Source organism: Nerophis lumbriciformis, linkage group LG21, assembly GCF_033978685.3.
Source record: "Nerophis lumbriciformis linkage group LG21, RoL_Nlum_v2.1, whole genome shotgun sequence".
Taxonomy (NCBI): Eukaryota; Metazoa; Chordata; class Actinopteri; order Syngnathiformes; family Syngnathidae; genus Nerophis; species Nerophis lumbriciformis.
The window spans coordinates 39,063,995-39,085,221 of record NC_084568.2 but is presented as its reverse complement, the minus strand read 5'-3'; the positions used below and the strand labels follow the sequence as shown (position 1 = coordinate 39,085,221).

Genomic DNA, 21,227 nt, shown 5'->3' with positions numbered 1-21,227 from the left:
CCGCCCCAATGCAGCTGAGATGGGCTCCGGTGACCCCCCGCGACCCCGAAAAGGGACAAGCGGTAGAAAATGGATGGATGGATGGAATGTTAATATGTTTGATCAAGTGAAACGAGCTATTGTATGAACAACGTATCAGGGGTGCACAAAAACATCAATTACATTTTATAACATTCTTATTCATTACAATTATAAATAGTCAACATTTTCAAAAATGTATCTTAAAAAAAAATATATATAAATAAATAATTGTATTTTTTTATTATAAGAATACATTTTTGAAAAGAGGTTTTAGGCCATCTTCATGCAACCAGAAGGTTTGAAAATGTTCTGTTAGAATGTTTATAGCAAATAATACCAGACTCAATATATTATGTATTGACAAATGTGCTGTTGTCTATGAAGGACACTTCTAGGCAGAGGTGGGACCAAGTCATTGTTTTGCAAGTCACAAGTAAGTCTCAAGTCTTTGCCCTCAAGTCCGAGTCAAGTCCCGAGTCAAGACAGGCAAGCCCCGAGTCAAGTCCAAAGTCAAGACTGGAAAGTCTCAAGTCAAGTCCTAAGTCCTGCATTTTGAGTTTCGAGTCCTTTCAAGTCCTTTTAACCACAGACTAATATATTAACACAGATTGTGTATGCTTTTAAAACGCTGTATTTATTTATTAAAACAAGTGCATTTTAAATTGCAGGAAAGAAAATTGTGCTGACATTGCACTTTATAATAGCACTATTAACCAGTCATTTTAAACATTAACTCATTCCTTTACAGAACAAACACATTGAAAAATAAAGTGCAAATGTACTTATTTGTACAAAAGTGTTAACATTGAAAAAACATGACATATACGTGAACATAACAGAAAAGTTGTACTTTTTATATGTCAGGGCCCTATGCTGCATTGCATTTGCAAAAGACCAAATTAGCCAAGAGTCTGTCAGTCATTTGTGCACGATGGGGGCGTAGTATGATGCCACCATGGCTGAAAACTCGCTCCACTGGAGCACTGGAGGCAGGCACTGCCAAGACTCTCATGGCCACTCGGAACAGTGAAGGAAGAGTCTTCATGTTCAATGCCCAGAACAAAAGGGGGGAGAGAGTTGTTTTGGGTTGGTGCACTACTTGTAAGTGTATCTTGTGTTTTTTATGTTGATTTAATTAAAAAAAGAAAAAAAAAAATATTATTTCTTGTGCGGCCCGATACCAATCGATCCACGGACCAGTACCTGGCCGCGGCCCGGTGGTTGGGGACCACTGAGGTAAACAACCAACAGTATGTCAGAAAGCTAGCTAAAACGGTACACATATTCATAATATAGTATACATTTTAACTGACCTTTATTTGACTATTTTTGTCTTTTTTTAGGTGGCTAAAATACGCGGTGCTGCTGACCGCCGTCTAACGTTACGTGTGATATATTGACTAACGTAACCCTGCTTGAAAAAAATCACTGAACAAAAAGTATGAATAAGGTAGTGAACTGCAACAGATTCCCGTGTTTGCAATAACGTTATAACGTTAGCAGTGAGTTTACAGCCTCACTGATTTAACTACACAGCAAATAAAAGTCACGTTACTTAGCCAATAAACGTTATCTTACATTCAAAACTTACCGTTCTTTGTGCAACTTCAAATGCCGGACGAAGTTGGAAGTTGTTGCCTCTCCATCAGTCATTTTCGAACCGCATGTGTTGCATACTGCAAACCGTTTTGTGTTGACCACCTCGTAATTTTTATACCCAAACAAAATTGTTTTAGGTATCATTTTTTGTTCACTGGCGTGTGGTTTGGACATGTCTTCTTCGTTGGTTGTCCTGCAATTTGATTGGATGAATGCTGTGTGATGAAAACAAAGTAGATCTAATTTGATTGGCTGTTGTACTGAGACCACACCAGCTGACACACGCAACGCTGATAGACAAGTACACAATGAAAAATACGGAGCGCTCCCGAATAACTTTTTCATCTTTGGGTTTTGGGGAAAGTAGCAAGTCATGTCAAGTCATGTCAATTCAAAAGGCTCAAGTCCAAGTGAAGTCACAAGTCATTGATGTTAAAGTCTAAGTCGAGTTGCAAGTCTTTTTACATTTTGTCAAGTCGAGTCTAAAGTCATCAAATTCATGACTCGAGTCTGACTCGAGTCCAAGTCATGTGACTCGAGTCCACACCTCTGCGCTCCTGTACTTGGTATCATTACAGTGGATGTCAGGTGTAAATCCACCCATGGCATTTGTTTACATTCAGGGGTGCTAGCTTGCTGTTAGTGGTGAGCTATTGTATCTTCCTACGGTGTGTAGTGAAGCCTTTTTAGCTATTCCTCGTCCTGCAGTGATAATAATACTTGTAAAAAACTTACTTTGTCGCCATGGCGGCGAGGATTAGTGATTTTACTTTTCTATCCCTACGTTGTTTTTGTGTGTTTCCCAACATGCACCTCTGCTCCTTTTACCAGCAATGATGACAGAAAAAAAAAAAGGTATTTTTTTTAGAAGCAGTATAGTACCATTTTGAGTTCATTAGTACTGTGGTACTTTATTAGTATACCACTCAGTGCGTATAAAAGTGACATAATGTTTCTTAGTTGTTTGGAGCAGACTGAGGCCCATCATAATGTGTTCACTTCTTGTTGACTGCAGAGTTCAAACAAAGCTAAAACCAACTCTGGCTTTCTTCCTACCCTGACGGGTTTGTGTGTGTGTGTGTGTGTGTGTGTTAGAGCGAGGAAGGGAGAGAGAGAGAGAGAGATGAGTTATTTTACTTGATGGCCTCACACATGTCCAGGCCCATCTTCACACAGTTCCTGGCGTGGTGAGGCAGAGATTCCGGAAGGCCCGACACACAATAGTAACAATCTCCCAGGATCTTAATTCGCATGCACTCGTTTTCCTGGAGGGAAGAGAGAATATGCAAAAGAAGTGATCATGCAGCACCCCCTCACATGAGTCTGCGTCCCACCAGCCAGATGTGAACCAGCTCCTGGCTGGACGGCCTTTATGTAACACCGTGGCGCCGTCCACCAGCGGGCACAAAAGCTGAGTCAAGAGCAGCGAGGAGGCGCCGGGACCAGCAGACTTGATGTTTGTGTGCCGCCAGTCTCCGGGGGTCCCAGAATGTCCGCAGGACAGTGTGAGGGTTTATTGATTGACCTTCATATGATGGACAAGACGCTCTCCTTGTTATTCAAAATGACCTCCATTGTTCTCACCGAACACAGAATTTCTTGCTTTTATTCCCAAACAACAGACTTTTAATGTACTCAAAGGATTTCTAACCCATTCCATTCCACAGAAATATACAAATTAAAATCCATCCATCCATCCATCTTCTTCCGCTTATCCGAGGTCGGGTCGCGGGGGCAGCAGCCTAAGCAGGGAAGCCCAGACTTCCCTCTCCCCAGCCACTTCGTCCAGCTCTTCCCGGGGGACCCCGAGGCGTTCCCAGGCCAGCCGGGAGACATAGTCTTCCCAACGTGTCCTGGGTCTTCCCCGCGGCCTCCTACGGGTCGGACGTGCCCTAAACACCTCCCTAGGGAGGCGTTCGGGTGGCATCCTGACCAGATGCCCGAACCACCTCATCTGGCTCCTCGGAGGAACAGTGTGGTTTTCGTCCTGGTCGTGGAACTGTGGACCAACTCTATACTCTGGGCAGGGTCCTTGAGGGTGCATGGGAGTTTGCCCAACCAGTCTACATGTGTTTTGTGGACTTGGAGAAGGCATTCGACCGTGTCCCTCGGGAAGTCCTGTGGGGAGTGCTCAGAGAGTACGGGGTATCAGACTGTCTGATTGTGGCAGTCCGCTCCCTGTATGATCAGTGCCAGAGCTTGGTCCGCATGGCCGGTAGTAAGTCGGACACGTTTCCAGTGAGGGTTGGACTCCGCCAAGGCTGCCCTTTGTCACCGATTCTGTTCATAACTTTTATGGACAGAATTTCTAGGCGCAGTCAAGGCGTTGAGGGGATCTGGTTTGGTGGCTGCAGGATTAGGTCTCTGCTTTTTGCAGATGATGTGGTCCTGATGGCTTCATCTGGCCAGGATCTTCAGCTCTCACTGGATCGGTTCGCAGCTGAGTGTGAAGCGACTGGGATGAGAATCAGCACCTCCAAGTCCGAGTCCATGGTTCTCGCCCGGAAAAGGGTGGAGTGCCATCTCCGGGTTGGGGAGGAGATCTTGCCCCAAGTGGAGGAGTTCAAGTACCTCGGAGTCTTGTTCACGAGTGAGGGAAGAGTGGATCGTGAGATCGACAGGCGGATCGGTGCGGCGTCTTCAGTAATGCGGACGCTGTATCGATCCGTTGTGGTGAAGAAGGAGCTGAGCCGAAAGGCAAAGCTCTCAATTTACCGGTCGATCTACGTTCCCATCCTCACCTATGGTCATGAGCTTTGGGTTATGACCGAAAGGACAAGATCACGGGTACAAGCGGCCGAAATGAGTTTCCTCCGCCGGGTGGCAGGGCTCTCCCTTAGAGATAGGGTGAGAAGCTCTGCCATCCGGGAGGAGCTCAAAGTAAAGCCGCTGCTCCTCCTCCACAAATTAAAATGATAATGAATTTAGGTCAAACTTGATTCTAAATGACAGCTTCTAACTCTTTATGCACATAGCATGTACATGCTGCCGCTAGGCGACATCATACGCAAATACGGTGTTAGCTTTCATTGTTATGCTGATGACAGCCAACTCTACATGCCCCTAAAGCTGACCAACACGCCGGATTGTAGTCAGCTGGAGGCGTGTCTTAATGAAATTAAACAATGGATGTCCGCTAACTTCTTGCAACTCAACACTAAGAAAACGGAAATGCTGATTATCGGTCCTGCTAAACACCGACATTTATTTAAAAATACCACCTTAACATTTGACAACCAAACAATTACACAAGGCGAATCAGTAAAGAATCTGGGTATTATCTTCCACCCAACTCTCTCCTTTGAGTCACACATTAAGAGTGTTACTAAAACGGCCTTCTTTCATCTCCGTAATATCGCTAAAATTCGTTCTATTTTATCCACTAGCGACGCTGAGATCATTATTCATGCGTTCGTTACGTCTCGTCTCCTGTAACGTATTATTTTGGGGTCTCCCTATGTCTAGCATTAAAAGACTACAGTTGGTACAAAATGCGGCTGCTAGACTTTTGACAAGAACAAGAAAGTTTGATCATATTACGCCTATACTGTATATACCTTATATACATATATACATATATATATACCTATACTGGCTCACCTGCACTGGCTTCCTGTGCACTTAAGATGTGACTTTAAGGTTTTACTACTTACGTATAAAATACTACACGGTCTAGCTCCGTCCTATCTTGTCGATTGCATTGTACCATATGTCCCGGCAAGAAATCTGCGTTCAAAGAACTCCGGCTTATTAGTGATTCCCAGAGCCCAAAAAAAGTCTGTGGGCTGCAGAGCGTTTTCTATTCGGGCTCCAGTACTATGGAATGCCCTCCCCGTAACAGTTAGAGATGCTACCTCAGTAGATGCATTTAAGTCCCATCTCAAAACTCATTTGTATACTCTAGCCTTTGAATAGCCCCCTCTTTTTTTAGACCAGTTGATCTGCCGTTTCTTTTCTTTTCTCCTCTGCTCCCCCCTACCCCTTGTGGAAGGGGAGACACACAGGTCCGGTGGCCATGGATGGGGTGCTGGCTGTCCGGGGTCGGGACCCGGGGTGGACCGCTCGCCTGTATATCGGTTGGGAACATCTCTGCGCTGCTGACCCGTCTCCGCTCGGGATGGTTTCCTGCTGCCCCCACTGTGGACTGGACTCTTACTGTTATGCTGGATCCACTATGGACTGGACTCTCACAATATTATGTTAGACCCACTCGACATCCATTGCATTCGGTCTCCCTAGGAGGGGGGGGGGGGGGGGGGTTACCCACATATGCAGTCCTCTCCAAGGTTTCTCATAGTCATCCACATCGACGTCCCACTGGGGTGAGTTTTTCCTTGCCCTTATGTGGGCTTTGTACCGAGGATGTCGTTGTGGCTTGTGCAGCCCTTTGAGACACTTGTGATTTAGGGCTATATAAATAAACATTGATTGATTGATTGATTGATTGATAATGCTTGTTTTTAATTTTTTTTAATTTTAATTCATTCATTTATTATTATTTAATGTCCATCCATCCATCCATTTTCTACGGCTTTATTTTTTTTATTTTTTTTAAATGTCCAGCAACAGAACATTACCAAGGATGACTTGTGCCACACTGAAAAAAAAACAATAATAAATAAATCATTATTTAAAAAATATTTTTGATGGAAGGAATTTGAGGCCTTAATTTCTTCAACTGGTGAAAGGAGTGAGTATAATTTGGAGACCATGTGAGGATGTAAAAAAGAATATAAAAAATTATAATTACCGTATTTTCCGCACTATAAGGCGCACCTAAAAACCACAAATTTTCTCAAAAGCTGACAGTGCGGCTTATAACCCGGTGCGCTTTATATATGGATAAATATTAAGATTCATTTTCATAAAGTTTCGGTCTCGCAACTACGGTAAACAGCCGCCATCTTTTTTCCCCGTAGAAGAGGAAGTGCTTCTTCTTCTACGCAAGCAACCGCCAAGGTAAGCACCCGCCCCCATAGAACAGGAAGCGCTTCTTCTTCTACTGTAAGCAACCACCCGCCCGCGTAGAAGAAGAAGAAGCGCGCGGATATTACCGTACGTTTCATTTCCTTTGTGTGTTTACATCTGTAAAGACCACAAAATGGCTCCTACTAAGCGACAGGGATCCGGTTCATGAAAAGACGCAATCTCTCCATCCGCACACGAACTACTATTTCACAGCAACTGCCTAAAGACTTTCAAGAAAAGCTGGCTACTTTCCGTGCATATTGTAAAAACAAGATAGCTGAAAAAAAGATCCGGCCAGAGAACATTATCAACATGGACGAGGTTCCACTGACTTTTGATATTCCTGTGAACCGCACTGTGGATACAACGGGAGCACGTACGGTGAATATTCGCACCACAGGGAATGAGAAGTCATCCTTCACTGTGGTTCTAGCTTGTCATGCTAATGGCCAGAAACTTCCACCCATGGTGATATTCAAAAGGAAGACCTTGCCAAAAGAGACCTTTCCAGCCGGCGTCATCATAAAAGCTAACTCGAAGGGATGGATGGATGAAGAAAAGATGAGCGAGTGGTTAAGGTAAGTTTACGCGAAGAGGCCCGGTGGCTTTTTTCACGCAGCTCCGTCCATGTTGATATACGACTCCATGCGCGCCCACATCACGCTGGTTTTTAATATATTATTAAAGTTTGACTGACCTATCTGACTGTTTTTTTGACATTCCTTTAGCGCAGTTAGATGCGGCTTATAACACGGGGCGGCTTATAGGTGGACAAAGTTTTGAAATATGCCGTTCATTGAAGGCGCGGCTTATAACCCAGGGCGCCTTATGGTGCGGAAAATACGGTAAATTTAATTTTCAATTCAATAAAAAAAAAAAAATCACATTGGCCAGTAAGGACGGGAATCAAAAACTGGTTCTTGTTCAGAACCGGTTCCCAGTCTATCAATTCTTTGGGAAATCGCTTGCCAATTTTTCATGCGATTCCTTTAACGATGCTGGTGTGTGGGAACGATGTCATCACGCAACGTGCGCGGTGACGTCCAACAGCAAAATGGCGGCGCCATAGCTCAGGGGCGTGGTAGCTGCTGGAGGAAGTAGTTCACTAATTTAGTCACGTGGTTCAAACGTAAATCTGAAGTGAATTATTTGTCCGGCCCTGCATCACCTAACTAACCCCAATTCAATTATTTTAAAAAAAATACATTGGAAATGTATTCATTTTTATTTTGCATGGATGGATGGACTCTCTCGTCAGGAAACTATTGGAAGAATTAAAGAAAAAGAAAAGAAGAATGCCTACAAATCATGATTGAATGTAATAGATACACTATATTGCCAAAAGTATTTGGCCACCTGCCTTTAAAGTGCCATCCCATTCCTAACCAGAGGTGGGTAGAGTAGCCAGAAATTGTACTCAAGTAAGAGTACTGTTACTTTAGAGATTTATTACTCAAGTAAAAGTAAGGAGTAGTCACCCAAATATTTACTTGAGTAAAAGTAAAAAGTATGTTGTGAAAAAACTACTCAAGTACTGAGTAACTGATGAGTAACATACACACACACACACACATCATATATATATATATATATATATATATATATATATATATATATACATACATACATATATATATGTATATATATATATATACATACATACATTGATATATACAGTATATAATTTATATTTATTTTATTTTGCCATTTTTGTTTACATGTTAAAGGTGTTTTAATGAATATACATGCATGTTTAACATATAGATTCCTTTCTTTCATGAAGACAAGAATATAAGTTGGTGTATTACCTGATTCTGATGACTTGCATTGATTGTAATCAGACAGTAGTGATGATAACGTCAACATTTTCAAATGGAGGAGAAAAACAAGTTCCTCCTTTCTGTCTAATACCACATGAAAGTGGTTGGTTTTTGGCATCTTATTTGTCCAGCTTCCATATTCGTTTTTATACACTTTACAAGAAATACATTGGCGGCAAACTCCGTAGCTTGCTAGCTTGTTTGCGCAGGCTTTCGGAGACTCTTATTTTGAAAGCGCAGGCGCGATGGAGCGGCACTTTTATTGTGAAGACAGGAACTGTGCAGTCAGTCTTTAGGCTTTTGACGGGATGTACGGTTGAAATTAAAAATGGTCTTTTTTCCTTCACAGTTTTGATTGATTGATTGGAACTTTTATCAGTAGATTGCACAGTACAGTACATATTCCGAACAATTGACCACTAAATGGTAACACCCGAATACGTTTTTCAACTTGTTTAAGTCAGGTCATGTGACCCCTGGCTCTGTTTGATTGGTCCAACGTCACCAGTGACTGCATCTGATTGGTGGAACGGAGTGAACGTCACGAGTGACTGCATTTGGTGAAACGCAGGCACTATGAAGGTCTGTCTGACAGACCAAAACAAACAAAGCGTGCATTAACAGATCGATAAAAATTAGTAGCGAGTAGCGAGCTGAATGTAGATAAAAGTAGCGGAGTAAAAGTAGCGTTTCTTCTCTATAAATATACTCAAGTAAAAGTAAGAGTAAGTTGCATTAAAACTACTCTTAGAAGTACAATTTATCCCAAAAGTTACTCAGGTAGATGTAACGGAGTAAATGTAGCGCGTTACTACCCACCTCTGTTCCTAACCCATAGGGTTCAATATGCAGCTATTACAGCTTCAACTCTTCTGGCAAGGCTGTCCACAAGGTTGCAGAGTGTGTTTATAGCAATTTTCCATCATTCTTCCAAAAGTACATTGGTGAGGTCCCACACTGATGTTGGTGGAGAAGGCCTGGCTCTCAGTCTCCGTTCTAATTCATCCCAAAGGTGTTCTGTCGGGTTCAGGTCAGGACTCTGTGCAGGCCAGTCAAGTTCACCCACACCAGACTCTGTCATCCATGTCTTTATGGACCTTGCTTTGTGCACTGGTGCACAGTCATGTTGGAAGAGGAAGGGGCCCGCTCCAAACTGTTCCCACAAGGTTGGGAGCATGGAATTGTCCAAAATGTTTTGGTACCCTGGAGCATTCAAAGTTCCTTTCACTGGAACTAAGCGGCCAAGCCCAACTCCTGAAAAACAGCCCCGCACCATAATTCCTCCTCCACCAAATTTCACACTCGGCACAATGCAGTCCGAAATGTGGCGTTCTCCCGGCAACCTCCAAACCCAGACTGGTCCATCAGATTGCCAGATGGAAAAGTGTGATTCATCAGTCCAGAGAAGGCGTCTCCACTGCTCTAGAGTCCAGTGGTGATGTCCTTTACACCACTGCATCCCACGCTTTGCATTGGACTTGGTGATGTATGGCTTAGATGCAGCTGTTCGTTCATGGAAACCCATTCCATGAAGCTCTCTGCGTACTGTACGTGGGCTAATTGGAAGGTGACATGAAGTGTGGAGCTCTGCACTATGCTGACCTCTCTGTCAGTTTACGTGGCCTACCACTTGGTGGCTGAGTTGCTGTTGTTCACAAACTCTTCACTTTTCTTATAATAAAGTTGACTTTGGAATATTTAGGAGCGAGGACTGGATTTGTTGCACAGGTGGCATCCTATGACAGTTCCATGCTGGAAATCACTGAAAGCGGCCCATTCTTTCACACATGTTTGTAGAAACAGTCTCCATGCCTAAGTGCTTGATTTGATACACCTGTGATTAGTGATTAGGACACCTCATTCTCATCATTTGGATGGCTGGACAAATACTTTTAGCAATATAGTGTATATCATCAAAACACGGGGATGTAAGGTGAGCAATATTTACCTTTGCTATCTGGTCAAACTTGCCAAAGAGTTCATTGAGCATGTGCACCAGCTCCCCTGGCGCACAGTCAGTAGCCAGCCTGGTGAAGCCCACGATGTCAGCGTACAGAATGCTGCCGGAATAAGACACAAACATGTCGGAAAACCAAGGAGCAGGATCTACTTCCTGTTCCTTTCTGCGGCCAATAACATTTACTTTACCCGTATACATGGCTTTATTTAACATGTACTTATCCATTTATTCATTCTTTTTCATTTGCAATGCTGACCTAGCATTCCCATGTCAGAGAGGTTGAAGTGTGATGATAATCTCTCTTCCTATGAGGAAGCAAGGCCTGGGGAGTCTGTGGTGGGCTCTCCTATTTCTGGGGCTGAGGTTGCCGAGGTTGTTAAAAAGCTCCTCGGTGGCAAGGCCCCGGGGGTGGATGAGATCCGCCCGGAGTTCCTTAAGGCTCTGGATGTTGTGGGGCTGTCTTGGTTGACAAGACTCTGCAACATCGCGTGGACATCGGGGGCGGTACCTCTGGATTGGCAGACCGGGGTGGTGGTTCCTCTCTTTAAGAAGGGGAACCGGAGGGTGTGTTCCAACTATCGTGGGATCACACTCCTCAGCCTTCCCGGTAAGGTCTATTCAGGTGTACTGGAGAGGAGGCTACGCCGGATAGTCGAACCTCGGATTCAGGAGGAACAGTGTGGTTTTCGTCCTGGTCGTTGAACTGTGGACCAGCTCTATACTCTCGGCAGGGTCCTTGAGGGTGCATGGGAGTTTGCCCAACCAGTCTACATGTGCTTTGTGGACTTGGAGAAGGCATTCGACCGTGTACCCCGGGAAGTCCTGTGGGGAGTGCTCAGAGAGTATGGGGTAACGGACTGTCTTATAGTGGCAGTTCGCTCCCTGTATAATCAGTGCCAGAGCTTGGTCCGCATTGCCGGCAGTTAGTCGGACACGTTTCCAGTGAGGGTTGGACTCCGCCAAGGCTGCCCTTTGTCACCGATTCTGTTCATAACCTTTATGGACAGAATTTCTAGACGCAGTCAGGGCGTTGAGGGGATCTGGTTTGGTGGCTGCAGGATTAGGTCTCTGCTATTTGCAGATGATGTGGTCCTGATGGCTTCCTCTGGCCAAGATCTTCAGCTCTCGCTGGATCGGTTCGCAGCCGAGTGTGAAGCGACTGGGATGGGAATCAGCACCTCCAAGTCCGAGTCCATGGTTCTCTCCCGGAAAAGGGTGGAGTGCCATCTCCGGGTTGGGGAGGAGATCTTGCCCCAAGTGGAGGAGTTCAAGTACCTCGGAGTCTTGTTCACGAGTGGGGGAAGAGTGGATCGTGAGATCGACAGGCGGATCGGTGCGGCATCTTCAGTAATGCGGACGCTGTATCGATCCGTTGTGGTGAAGAAGGAGCTGAGCCGGAAGGCAAAACTCTCGATTTACCGGTCGATCTACGTTCCCATCCTCACCTATGGTCATGAGCTTTGGGTCATGACCGAAAGGACAAGATCACGGGTACAAGCGGCCGAAATGAGTTTCCTCCGCCGAGTGGCGGGGCTCTCCCTTAGAGATAGGGTGAGAAGCTCTGTCATTCGGGGGGAGCTCAAAGTAAAGCCGCTGCTCCTCCACATGGAGAGGAGCCAGATGAGGTGGTTCGGGCATCTGGTCAGGATGCCACCCGAACGCCTCCCTAGGAAGGTGTTTCGGGCACGTCCGACCGGTAGGAGGCCACGGGGAAGACCCAGGACACGCTGGGAAGACTATCTCTCCCGGCTGGCCTGGGAACGCCTCGGGATCCCCCGGGAGGAGCTGGACGAAGTGGCTGGGGAGAGGGAAGTCTGGGCTTCCCTGCTTAAGCTGCTGCCCCCGCGACCCGACCTCGGATAAGCGGAAGAAGATGGATGGATGGATGGACAAGTTTATTGGGAAAAAATAGGCCTCCAAGTTTTTGGCAGCAACTTTGTGAAAAAGTTGCAGCATTTTACGCCGCAAAGATCAGCCAAAAACCCAACAAAATCCTGTAGGGACTGATCCATTATTGTGTAATGGAAATGTTTGCTGATGTGAGAGTCTGATACTGTATAGCCAAAATCACTTAGGGGTATTGGCTTTTTGTTGTGGGCATCAGCTTTCTAGAAGAGCCTCTCGTCCAAACAAATGATTAGCTTTCATAAACCCTCGAAGGAGAGGGTCTGGATGGGTGTCATCTCACAAAGTGACCTCAGAGCACAATGGAGAGGGATTACCTCTCTATTGGAATTGGAATGAATGGGAAGAAGAAGATTGGATGCAGGGAGGAGATGATGAGGAGGAGAAAATACAAGCCAGGCGGTCACCTGACGTTGGTGTGTCGCTGCACGTAGAGGTTGTGGAAGTTGTTGGTGCTCTCGGTTCGACCGAAGTTTGGTCCCTGAAGACGTTGGATGATCTCGGCTTTCATGACTCGGGCGATGTGAGAAGGTAACAAGGACAAGAGCAGACGCTCCTGGAACAGAAGAGCGAGCGGATGAAAAAGTTGCAATGTTGCCTCTAATTACTCAAATAATAATAATGAATCAAAATGTTGTTAGGAATTATTGACCCATTGAAGGCTCCAATAATTCATTTTCAAATATTTTTTGAGGGAAACAATGCATATTTAATGCGTTTGCCGTATAAAGAACAATGTTTATGACCAAATAGGCAAATAAAATACATATACAGGTAAAAGCCAGTAAATTAGAATATTTTGAAAAACTTGATTTATTTCAGTAATTGCATTCAAAAGGTGTAACTTGTACATTATATTTATTCATTGCACACAGACTGATGCATTCAAATGTTTATTTCATTTAATTTTGATGATTTGAAGTGGCAACAAATGAAAATCCAAAATTCCGTGTGTCACAAAATTAGAATATTACTTAAGGCTAATACAAAAAAGGGATTTTTAGAAATGTTGGCCAACTGAAAAGTATGAAAATGAAAAATATGAGCATGTACAATACTCAATACTTGGTTGGAGCTCCTTTTGCCTCAATTACTGCATTAATGCGGCGTGGCATGGAGTCGATGAGTTTCTGGCACTGCTCAGGTGTTATGAGAGCCCAGGTTGCTCTGATAGTGGCCTTCAACTCTTCTGCGTTTTTGGGTCTGGCATTCTGCATCTTCCTTTTCACAATACCCCACAGATTTTCTATGGGGCTAAGGTCAGGGGAGTTGGCGGGCCAATTTAGAACAGAAATACCATGGTCCGTAAACCAAGCACGGGTAGATTTTGCGCTGTGTGCAGGCGCCAAGTCCTGTTGGAACTTGAAATCTCCATCTCCATAGAGCAGGTCAGCAGCAGGAAGCATGAAGTGCTCTAAAACTTGCTGGTAGACGGCTGCGTTGACCCTGGATCTCAGGAAACAGAGTGGACCGACACCAGCAGATGACATGGCACCCCAAACCATCACCCAACCATGCAAATTTTGCATTTCCTTTGGAAATCGAGGTCCCAGAGTCTGGAGGAAGACAGGAGAGGCACAGGATCCACGTTGCCTGAAGTCTAGTGTAAAGTTTCCACCATCAGTGATGGTTTGGGGTGCCATGTCATCTGCTGGTGTCGGTCCACTCTGTTTCCTGAGATCCAGGGTCAACGCAGCCGTCTACCAGCAAGTTTTAGAGCACTTCATGCTTCCTGCTGCTGACCTGCTCTATGGAGATGGAGATTTCAAGTTCCAACAGGACTTGGCGCCTGCACACAGCGCAAAATCTACCCGTGCCTGGTTTACGGACCATGGTATTTCTGTTCTAAATTGGCCCGCCAACTCCCCTGACCTTAGCCCCATAGAAAATCTGTGGGGTATTGTGAAAAGGAAGATGCAGAATGCCAGACCCAAAAACGCAGAAGAGTTGAAGGCCACTATCAGAGCAACCTGGGCTCTCATAACACCTGAGCAGTGCCAGAAACTCATCGACTCCATGCCACGCCGCATTAACGCAGTAATTGAGGCAAAAGGAGCTCCAACCAAGTATTGAGTATTGTACATGCTCATATTTTTCATTTTCATACTTTTCAGTTGGCCAACATTTCTAAAAATCCCTTTTTTGTATTAGCCTTAAGTAATATTCTAATTTTGTGACACACGGAATTTTGGATTTTCATTTGTTGCCACTTCAAATCATCAAAATTAAATGAAATAAACATTTGAATGCATCAGTCTGTGTGCAATGAATAAATATAATGTACAAGTTACACCTTTTGAATGCAATTACTGAAATAAATCAAGTTTTTCAAAATATTCTAATTTACTGGCTTTTACCTGTATATATAAAGCTTCAAATCGACTTGATTTAGACATTGAAGTGTTGAAAGTACAAAATAAAATACAAATAATGTACAACTTATTTTCAAAGTGGAGCCCTTTTGGATGCGTGATCATTTTTAGTTGGATCTTTTTTCAAAACTGTCATAGTTTAAAAATGAATCATGATGTACTGACCCATTTAAGGCTATAATTACTTTACATCAAATGTTCCACTTTGAAAAACATTTGGGGAAAATATTGCATATTTTGTGTTTTTGCCAGAGAAAAACAGTGTTTTCGTCACATGGGGGTCGCAGCTCGCTGCGGGGTTGTTCTTCCATCGCAAGAGACGGCTCCGGGCGACAGCGTGAAGTAGTGATGGGTCCGGCAACACCGATGCATCGGCGCATGCGTCGAGCTCATAGAGCGAAACCCTGTGTCGGTGCGCGTACCGCTTTTAGAAAGTCACGTGACCGACCATGAGCTGTTTTGGTCACGTGACCGATACACGAACTGTGTCGCACTGACGCCTCCTCTGTGCCCTGTGAGCGGCTCTTTTCTACAGCCGGAGAAATAATAACTAAGAAGAGAAATCGTCTAAAATGTAATACGTCGGGAAAAAAATTCTTTTTTTTTAATTTTTTTTATAAAAATGTGTAAAAAAATAAAATTAAAAAAATTCCCAGTCCACAATCATCCACAACACGTTCTCTTAGATTTCCATGTTATGATGCATGTTCACATTTATTGACTGCATCTAAAAAAGATTTAAAAAAGATTTTTATTTAAATGAAGATATGAAATAATCCTAAATGAAATACAATGACTTGGTTTATATTATTGTATATACTAGGGCAGGGGTCACCAACGCGGTGCCCGCGGTCACCAGGTAGCCCGTAAGGACCAGATCAGTCGCCCGCTGGCCTCTTCTAAAAATAGCTCAAAGAGCAGCACTTACCAGTGAGCTGCCTCTATTTTTTTAAATTGTATTTATTTACCGTATTTTCCGCACTATTAGCCGCACCTAAAAACCACAAATTTTCTCAAAAGCTGACAGTGCGCCTTATAACCCGGTGCGCTTTATATATGGATTAATATTACGATTCATTTTCATAAAGTTTCGATCTCGCAACTACGCTAAACAGCCGCCATCTTTTTTCCCGGTAGAACAGGAAGCGCTTCTTCTTCTACGCAAGCAACCGCCAAGGTAAGCACCCGCCCCCATAGAACAGGAAGCGCTTCTTCTTCTACTGTAAGCAACCACCCGCCCGCGTAGAAGAAGAAGAAGCGCGCGAATATTACGTTTCATTTCCTTTGTGTGTTTACATCTGTAAAGACCACAAAATGGCTCCTACTAAGCGACAGGGATCCGGTTCATGAAAAGACGCAATCTCTCCATCCGCACACGGACTACTATTTCACAGCAACTGCCTAAAGACTTTCAAGAAAAGCTGGCTACTTTCCGTGCATATTGTAAAAACAAAATAGCTGAAAAAAAGATCCGGCCAGAGAACATTATCAACATGGACGAGGTTCCACTGACTTTTGATATTCCTGTGAACCGCACTGTGGATACAACGGGAGCACGTACGGTGAATATTCGCACCACAGGGAATGAGAAGTCATCCTTCACTGTGGTTCTAGCTTGCCATGCTAATGGCCAGAAACTTCCACCCATGGTGATATTCAAAAGGAAGACCTTGCCAAAAGAGACCTTTCCAGCCGGCGTCATCATAAAAGCTAACTCGAAGGGATGGATGAAGAAAAGATGAGCGAGTGGTTAAGGTAAGTTTAAGTTTACGCGAAGAGGCCGGGTGGCTTTTTTCACGCAGCTCTGTCCATGTTGATATACGACTCCATGCGCGCCCACATCACGCTGGTTTTTAATATATTATTAAAGTTTGACTGACCTATCTGACTGTTTTTTTGACATTCCTTTAGCGCAGTTAGATGCGGCTTATAACACGGGGCGGCTTATAGGTGGACAAAGTTTTGAAATATGCCGTTCATTGAAGGCGCGGCTTTTAACCCAGGGCACCTTATGGTGCGGAAAATACGGTACTATCAAGCTGGTCTCGCTTTGCTTGACATTTTTAATTCTTAAAGAGACAAAACTCAAATAGAATTTGAAAATCCAAGAAAATATTTTAAAGACTTGGTCTTCACTTGGAATAAGCGGTAGAAAATGGATGGATGGATGGGTCTTCACTTGTTTAAATAAATTCATTTATTTTTTACTTTGCTTCTTATTACTTTTAGAAATACAATTTTAGAGAAAAAACACAACCTTAAAAATGATTTTAGGATTTTTAAACAAATATACCTTTTTACCTTTTAAATTTCTTCCTCTTCTTTCCTGACAATTTAAATCAATGTTCAAGTAAAAAAAAAATATTTTTTTTATTGTAAAGAATAATAATTTTAGTTTCTGTTTTTTCGACGAAGAATATTTGTGAAATATTTCTTCAAACTTACTATGATTAAAATTCAAAAAAAAAATTCTGGCAAATCTAGAAAATCTGTAGAATCAAATTTAAATCTTATTTCAAAGTATTTTGAATTTCTTTTAAAATTTTTGTTCTGGAAAATCTAGATGAAATACTGATTTGTCTTTGTTAGAAATATAGCTTGGTCCAATTTGTTAAATATTCTAACAAAGTGCAGATTGGATTTTAACCAATTTAAAACATGTCATCAAAATTCTAAAATGTATCTTCATCAGGAAAAATTACTAATGATGTTCCAAAAATCCATCCATCCATCCATCCATCTTCTTCCGCTTATCCGAGGTCGGGTTGCGGGGGCAGCAGCCTAAGCAGGGAAGCCCAGACTTCCCTCTCCCCAGCCACTTCGTCCAGCTCCTCCCGGGGGATCCCGAGGCGTTCCCAGGCCAGCCGGGAGACATAGTCTTCCCAACGTGTCCTGGGTCTTCCCCGTGGCCTCCTACCGGTCGGACGTACCCTAAACACCTCCCGAGGGAGGCGATCGGGTGGCATCCTGACCAGATGCCCGAACCACCTCATCTGGCTCCTCTCCATGTGGAGGAGCAGCGGCTTTACTTTGAGCTCCTCCCGGATGACAGAGCTTCTCACCCTATCTCTAAGGGAGAGCCCCGCCACCCGGCGGAGGAAACTCATTTCGGCCGCTTGTACCCGTGATCTTGTCCTTTCGGTCATAACCCAAAGCTCATGACCATAGGTGAGGATGGGAACGTAGATCGACCGGTAAATTGAGAGCTTTGCCTTCCGGCTCAGCTCCTTCTTCACCACAACGGATCGATACAGCGTCCGCATTACTGAAGACGCCGCACCGATCCGCCTGTCGATCTCACGATCCACTCTTCCCTCACTCGTGAACAAGACTCCGAGGTACTTGAACTCCTCCACTTGGGGCAAGATCTCCTCCCCAAAAATTCTTTTTTTTAATTTTTTCAAAAAGATTCAAATAAGCTAGTTTTTCTCTTCTTTTTGTCGGTTGAATTTTGAATTTTAAAGAGTCGAAATTGAAGATAAACTATGTTTCAATATTTTATTTTAAATGTTTTCGTGTTTTCTCCTCTTTGAAACCGTTCAATTAAGTGTTTTTTTCATCATTTATTCTCTACAAAAAACCTTCCGTAAAAGGAAAAAAAAAATGTACGACGGAATGACAGACAGAAATACCCATTTTTTTATATATATAAAATGTATTTATTTAGCTATTCTTGTTTAAATCACACTTACGTGTAACTTACAAATGACAATATATTTATTTATTTAAGTGTGTATCAAACTGGTAGCCCTTCGCATTAATCAGTACCCAAGAAGTAGTTTTTGGTTTCAAAAAGGTTGGTGACCCCTGTACTAGGGCATCAAATCAGTGTCAGTTGAGTCGGTCCATAGGTTGCCTGTAGGGATTTTTAATGTCCAGCAGATGTCAGTATTTAGTGACACAGTATCGACACAGTATCAATACAGTTTTGCAATGTGTCGAAACGCTTCATGACGCCTCATCAACCCATCACTAGGGTGAAGGTAGGCTAGGATTTATTAACATAAATCACGCACGACCACAAACATAAACAATACAACAACAAAAAAGGCAAGCGTGCCTAAAACACAAGTGAAGCTAATCTTTAGCAGAAGCTAGGGCATGGAAAGGGAAACTTACTTGGTCAGAGCAAGACATAAACGGGTGTGACAAAGACAATGCAGGCAGAACGAGTGATGACCAAAGGTAGGCTTAAATAACAGTGACATGATTGGTGACAGGTGTGTGTGAGTCCGAACGTGAAACAGGTGTGTGACAGGTGAAAACTAATGGTTGCTATGGTGACAAAACAAACAAAAGTGCACAAAAAGTCCAAAAACAAAACCGAACATGACTTAAAACAAAACATGATTACACAGACATGACATTAAGTCATGTTTTGTTTAGTTATAGGACTCTTTAGTTTCTGTCTTTTCACTCCCTTGTCTTGTTTCCATGATTACCCCATTAGTTTCACCTGTTCCACGTTTGGACTCATTGTGCACTCTTGATTGTCACCATAGCAACCCATTAGTTTTCACCTGTCACGTCACGCACCTGTTTCACGTCTTGAGTCACGCACCTGTTTTCGTTAATCATGTCTGTAGTATTTAAGTTCAGTGTTTTTCAGTTTGTCTTTCTGACGACCTCACCACATTTATGCTCTGTCCACTCTTTCCATGTCCATTCCTCAAGCAACTATTTTTGTCCAAGCCAAGTAAGTTTTTGTTCCATGTTTATAGTCTTTTTGGTTTCATAGTTTGTTCTCCGCCATTGTGCGGGTTTTTCGTTTGTACTTTTTTGCTATAGTCTTTTGGTTTCATAGTTTATTCTCCGCCACTGTGCGCGCTAGTGATGGGTTGATGAGGCGTCATGAAGCGTTTCGACACATTGCAAAACTGTATTGATACCGTGTCGATACTGTGTGACTAAATACTGACATCTGCTGGACATTAAAAATCCCTACAGGCAACCTATGGACCGACTCAACTGACACTGATTTGATGCCCTAGTACAGGGGTCACCAACCTTTTTGAAACCAAAAACTACTTCTTGGGTACTGATTAATGCGAGGGGCTACCAGTTTGATACACACTTAAGTAAATAAATATATTGTCATTTGTAAGTTACACGTAAGTGTGATTTAAACAAGAATAGCTAAATAAATAAATTTATATATATAAAAAAATGGGTATTTCTGTCTGTCATTCCGTCGTACATTTTTTTTTCCTTTTACGGAAGGTTTTTTGTAGAGAATAAATGATGAAAAAAACACTTAATTGAACGGTTTAAAAGAGGAGAAAACACGAAAAAATTTAAAATAAAATTTTGAAACATAGTTTATCTTCAATTTCGACTCTTTAAAATTCAAAATTCAACCGACAAAAAGAAGAGAAAAACTAGCTAATTTGAATCTTTTTGAAAAAATTAAAAAAAATAATTTATGGAACATCATTAGTATTTTTTCCTGATTAAGATACATTTTAGAATTTTGATGACATGTTTTAAATTGGTTAAAATCCGATCTGCACTTTGTTAGAATATTTAACAAATTGGACCAAGCTATATTTCTAACAAAGACAAATTAGTATTTCTTCTAGATTTTCCAGAACACAATTTTTAAAAGAAATTCAAAATACTTGAAATAAGATTTAAATTTGGTTCTACAGATTTTCTAGATTTGCCAGAATATTTTATTTGAATTTTAATCATAGTAAGTTTGAAGAAATATTTCACAAATATTCTTCGTCAAAAAACCAGAAGCTAAAATATTTATTATTCTTTACAATAATACAAACATTTTTTTTTACTTGAACATTGATTTAAATTGTCAGGAAAGAAGAGGAAGACATTTAAAAGGTAAAAAGGTATATTTGTTTAAAAATCCTAAAATCATTTTTAAGGTTGTATTTTTTTCTCTAAAATTGTATTTCTAAAAGTAATAAGAAGCAAAGTAAAAAATAAATGAATTTATTTAAACAAGTGAAGACCCATCCATCCATCCATTTTCTACCGCTTATTCCAAGTGAAGACCAAGTCTTTAAAATATTTTCGTGGATTTTCAAATTCTATTTGAGTTTTGTCTCTTTTAGAATGAAAAATGTCGAGAAAAGCGAGACCAGCTTGCTAGTAAATAAATACAATTTAAAAAATAGAGGCAGCTCACTGGTAAGTGCTGCTCTTTGAGCTATTTTTAGAACAGGCCAGCGGGCGACTGATCTGGTCCTTACGGGCTACCTGGTGACCGCGGGCACCGCGTTTTTGACCCCTGCCCTAGTATATACAATAATATAAACCAAGTCATTGTATTTCATTTAGGATTATTTCATATCTTCATTTAAATAAAAATATATTTTTTATCTTTTTTTAGATACAGTCAATAAATAATGTGAACATGTATCATAACATGGAAATCTAAGAGAACGTGTTGTGGATGATTGTGGACTGGGAATTGTTTTAATTTAATTTTTTTACACATTTTTATTAAAAAAATTTTTTTTTTAAATTCCGACGTATTACATTTTAGACGATTTCTCTTAGTTATTATTTATCGGGCTGTAGAAAAGACCCGCTCACAGGACACAGAGGAGGCGTCAGTGCGAC

The 21,227-nt window shown here is 42.3% G+C and overlaps 1 protein-coding gene across 1 annotated transcript in view; it reads right to left on the bottom strand.

Annotated features, from left to right (window-relative positions):
- Positions 1-21,227, bottom strand: part of adcy2b (adenylate cyclase 2b (brain)) — a 281,820-nt gene that overhangs the window by 99,851 nt on the left and 160,742 nt on the right. The window contains exons 8-10 of the mRNA XM_061982391.2: positions 12,681-12,829; positions 10,357-10,468; positions 2,758-2,885 (exon numbers count right to left, since the gene is read on the bottom strand). Of these exons, the coding sequence (XP_061838375.2) occupies positions 2,758-2,885; positions 10,357-10,468; positions 12,681-12,829 (389 nt within the window). The remainder of the gene's footprint in view (positions 1-2,757; positions 2,886-10,356; positions 10,469-12,680; positions 12,830-21,227) is intronic.